At 41.3% G+C, this 3,629-nt stretch overlaps 1 protein-coding gene across 1 annotated transcript; it reads right to left on the reverse strand.

The window, feature by feature from the left end:
* Positions 1–1,021: 1,021 nt before the first annotated feature.
* MRPL40 (mitochondrial ribosomal protein L40) lies at positions 1,022–3,123 on the reverse strand. The gene is made up of 3 exons (XM_009274363.2): positions 3,027–3,123; positions 1,846–2,001; positions 1,022–1,465 (listed from the first exon to the last, which is right to left on the reverse strand). The coding sequence occupies exons 1-3, from the start codon at positions 3,092–3,094 to the stop codon at positions 1,156–1,158; spliced, it is 534 nt and encodes a 177-aa protein (XP_009272638.1). The 5' UTR covers positions 3,095–3,123; the 3' UTR covers positions 1,022–1,155.
* Between the last annotated feature and the right edge of the window lie 506 nt (positions 3,124–3,629).

Raw genomic sequence — 3,629 nt, forward strand, 5'->3', positions numbered from 1 at the left:
TAATACACAATGCAGAACTATGCTGGGGTTTTTTTTCTTCCATTATCATCTTGAAACTCTACAACTGTAGCTCTGCTCTGCAATGCTTTAGTACTCATTCAAAAATACTGAGTTTATTTAAACACCCAGTATTTTTTAAAGGGAGAATTGAGGTGCATAATTTGATTCTGGTCTCTTAATACTGTCTTACGCTTTAGGATTTCATCTCAGCAGGCAAATCCCAAATTAGTGCGTACATGATCTAGCTCCTCTTTCTAGATGAGGACCTCTTCCCCTACCAGATGTTGTTTTGCACTTTTGGAACAAGGTGCCCACCCCAGGCCTGCCAGATGGAAGAACAAAAGCAAGCTGGGACTTCTCCCTGCCAGTTCAGGACAATCGCAACCACTGGCATTTAAAAGGCATTTTCCAGATTCGCTGTTGTCATGGATTAAGAGCTTCTCACCTGGTGGGATGATAGTGCAGACCCTGAAACTGCAACCCTGCCCCTTTGTGGAACTGCTCTTGAATGGTGGCGTGTGTCGATGGCAGTATTCAAAATTACTACAAAAATAAAGGTTTAAATAACTGAAGAGAGACCCGTTTTGTTTTAGGGCAAACCCTTAGAAATTTAGTTACGATATTTACATGGCAATACAAAAAAAACAAAACTTAATTTTGGCTTTGTCACAGTATGTTTTTCATCTGTTTTCCCTCTTACATGCAAAAGTACCTCACTGAAGTCTGAAAAGAAAGGCAGTGAACAGTCAGCTGCTACCTCCCTTATAGTACAGACTGATGTGATGACTGTGACATTCTTTCCTCATAGCATAGGAATCTTCCAAGTTGCGGTTTATGCAGAACAAAAAAAAAATGCTGCTCCAGAGTGTATGGAGGGATGAGAGGTAGAGGCCCCGAAAGATAAAATACTCTGTAAAATACTACTTCTTTGTCCTGTTCTAGCACGGCACAAGTGTAAGGTAGTGTAGTTTTGTTGTGTGTCTTACTACCTAGACAGCCGCTTAAAAAACCCAAACAGATACTTCATTAATACTTTTTTTTTTACAGTCACACACCTACAGTATTTTAACCTGCAGAAGAAATTGTTTATTCTTATTCCATTCTTTCCTTCTTCAGTCGGCTGCGTAGCTCATGCTGGATGAACAAACTCCTCCATCACTGTGTATACACTTTGGTGATATCAACACATTTTCCTTCAGGAGGATCATAACCAGGAAGTGGCGGGGTATAATTAGGTCCATCTCTCTCAAAGGGGAAGAGCCCCTCATCTCGTCTGATTGCTGCCTGATACAGCTCTTCAGATTCAAGGCGCAGTTCCTTTAGTGCCTCTTGCTGAGCTTCTACAAGGGTCTGAATTGCTTTCTTCTCTGCCTTATCTTGTTTCTGCTTAAACAAACACCACTTTTTCATAAGTAAAACTCTTCTTTCAGTCTCCTCAAATGACAGAGGGGTAAGACTTCGCACCCTGATAAAGAGTAAGATAACACTGTAATAGAGAAACAGCCTGCACTCCAAAGAGCAAATTTAAAAAAAGAACCAAAACACACATACAACAACAAAAACAAAAAACCCATCGCAACAGAAAAACCCCCACCAAACCCAGAGAATACATTTCATTTACGCAATGTCTGTGAGGTTTTCCACAGTAATTCTAACAGGAAGTTCATGTTAATATTTTTTTCACTGCTTTTAACAGGAGCAAATAAAATTTGCTTTCTGCATTTTTGTCCCAGTAGAAGTAGGTAAGGTTTTGTACCCAGGCTAGCACTACATTGCAGTTTTGCAGAGGAAGAAATTACAAGTGTTTCTACCATGAATGCATGGTGAAAAGACAGTCTTTCTTACCTGTTGCTATCCGAGTACTTAAGTGGTGTTACAAAATCCTCAATTGGAATCATTTCAGGGGCAGCTTTTTCCAACTTTTTAATCTTCTTTTTCATACGATCCTTCTGTGCTTGCTCTCTCTTTACATCCACTTTCTTCTTCTTCTTTGGTTGTGCTCTACAAGGGAAATAATTACGTGAATGAAAGAAGATATTTTGTCATTTAATTCAACACCAGCAACTTTCACTTCCACTTTACTTTTCTAAGGACTGTTCCTTCCCATTGCTTAATTTGGTCCCATTAGGGACCAAAGAAGTTCCAGCCATTAGCTTTATTCAAGTAAAGTAGTTTCCAGGAGACAGTAATATGTCTTGTGAGATTTTCTGCAGAGAGAACTGTACCTGCCTGAGAAAGGCAATCTCCAATTTTGTGCTGAACATCAGAATGACCTGAGGAGGTTCCACAAAAATTGAATTGAAATTGTTGTGCACTGCTGTAGCAGAGCAGGTCACAGGTTTATCTCCAAATATTCCTGTCATCTCACATTAAAGAAGAGAGTGAGTGGTTTTACACGTGCTTTTAAAATTTCCACGTGGAACCAAATTCACGGTGCAGATGTTACTCTCCTGTTGTACTCCTCCACGCAGATCCAGTATACCCAAGATAACATGCCACACTCCACAAACACAAAACTAATCCTCACAGTGGATGTGTGGGATATCATTCCTGCCTTGCAGATCGAACAAACAACCTTTAATAGTGTGAAACAGTCTCTCTGATGATACCTAATAGCGACCAGGATATTTTAAATCTAGTTGCATCAAAACAAAACATGGATACCAAAATGTAACATATATGTAAACGCAGACTGTCCGGTATACCACTTTGTAGTAAAGTGTTTTCGGTTCAGCTAGGCTTTCCTTTCCATCGTTGCTCAAAAGAGAATTCTGGAGCACAGCTTAAATCTGAACATCTCCAAACATTCTGTGGTTGAGGAAGCAAATACGACTACGCACAAGCATAAAGCGGTAATTGTATAGGTTACTGTTAAACTCTCCTTAAGAGGCCAATGGTTCTTAACTACTTTTACATATAGTGATTTAAAAGCAAAAATCTATAGTTAAAAGTTAATTTGGACTCGGGACAATGTGTTCCCCAAGGATGAAAACACTTCCATGTAACTCCATGGTAGTTGCACTCACCTCATGGGGAGAGAGGCCCTGAACGCCAGCAGTGAAGTCTCCCAGTGACTTCCTTGGAATGGAACCATCTGGGGCAGCCAAGAACTTAAGAAGAAAAAGGAACATAAAGCATGAGAAGAAACTGGCTTTGATGGCATTGATTCTGCAAAATACAGGAGGTATTTATCAGTCATAAATTACAATGACGAGTTTTGAATCATCTTTGGCTACTTAATTCATGACAGTGTTTGCCTGGAGACGATAACCTCAAACCCTTCAGCAAGGTAGCTAAACCCAAAATTTGGGCTGTTCAGTGTTGCGAAGCCACAGGGTACCGAGGGGTGGAGCAGATACATTTTTTAAGTCTATGAATAGGTTAGAGTAATTTTATTCTTAAGCTGCGATGATGGCCTCTTTAAAATGCCGATTTTGGAAAAGTAAAACCACCTCCGTTCAAATCGGGAGGAAAGAGACGCCGTTTCTCAAATCTCGGCGGATGTCACAAGAGAGAGAACCGGCCCGGGTGCCCGCGCACCGCCTGCTCAAGGTGCGGAACCAGGCCCGCACGCACCATATCCCGCTCCCGGCCCCGGAGCGCGGGCCCCAGCCGCCCAGGTAGCCCCT

Source organism: Aptenodytes forsteri, unplaced genomic scaffold (assembly GCF_000699145.1).
Source record: "Aptenodytes forsteri isolate BGI_AS27 unplaced genomic scaffold, ASM69914v1 Scaffold79, whole genome shotgun sequence".
Classification (NCBI taxonomy): Eukaryota; Metazoa; Chordata; class Aves; order Sphenisciformes; family Spheniscidae; genus Aptenodytes; species Aptenodytes forsteri.

Excerpts from the sequence above, each read along its gene's own strand:
- MRPL40 (XM_009274363.2), bottom strand. The coding sequence starts at position 3,094 with ATGGTTCCATTCCAAGGAAGTCACTGGGAGACTTCACTGCTGGCGTTC. Across the intron at positions 2,002-3,026 it reads AGGGCCTCTCTCCCCATGAG|AGCACAACCAAAGAAGAAGA; the intron begins GTGAGTGCAACT and ends TTTCCCTTGTAG. Across the intron at positions 1,466-1,845 it reads AAGTACTCGGATAGCAACAG|GGTGCGAAGTCTTACCCCTC; the intron begins GTAAGAAAGACT and ends ACTCTTTATCAG.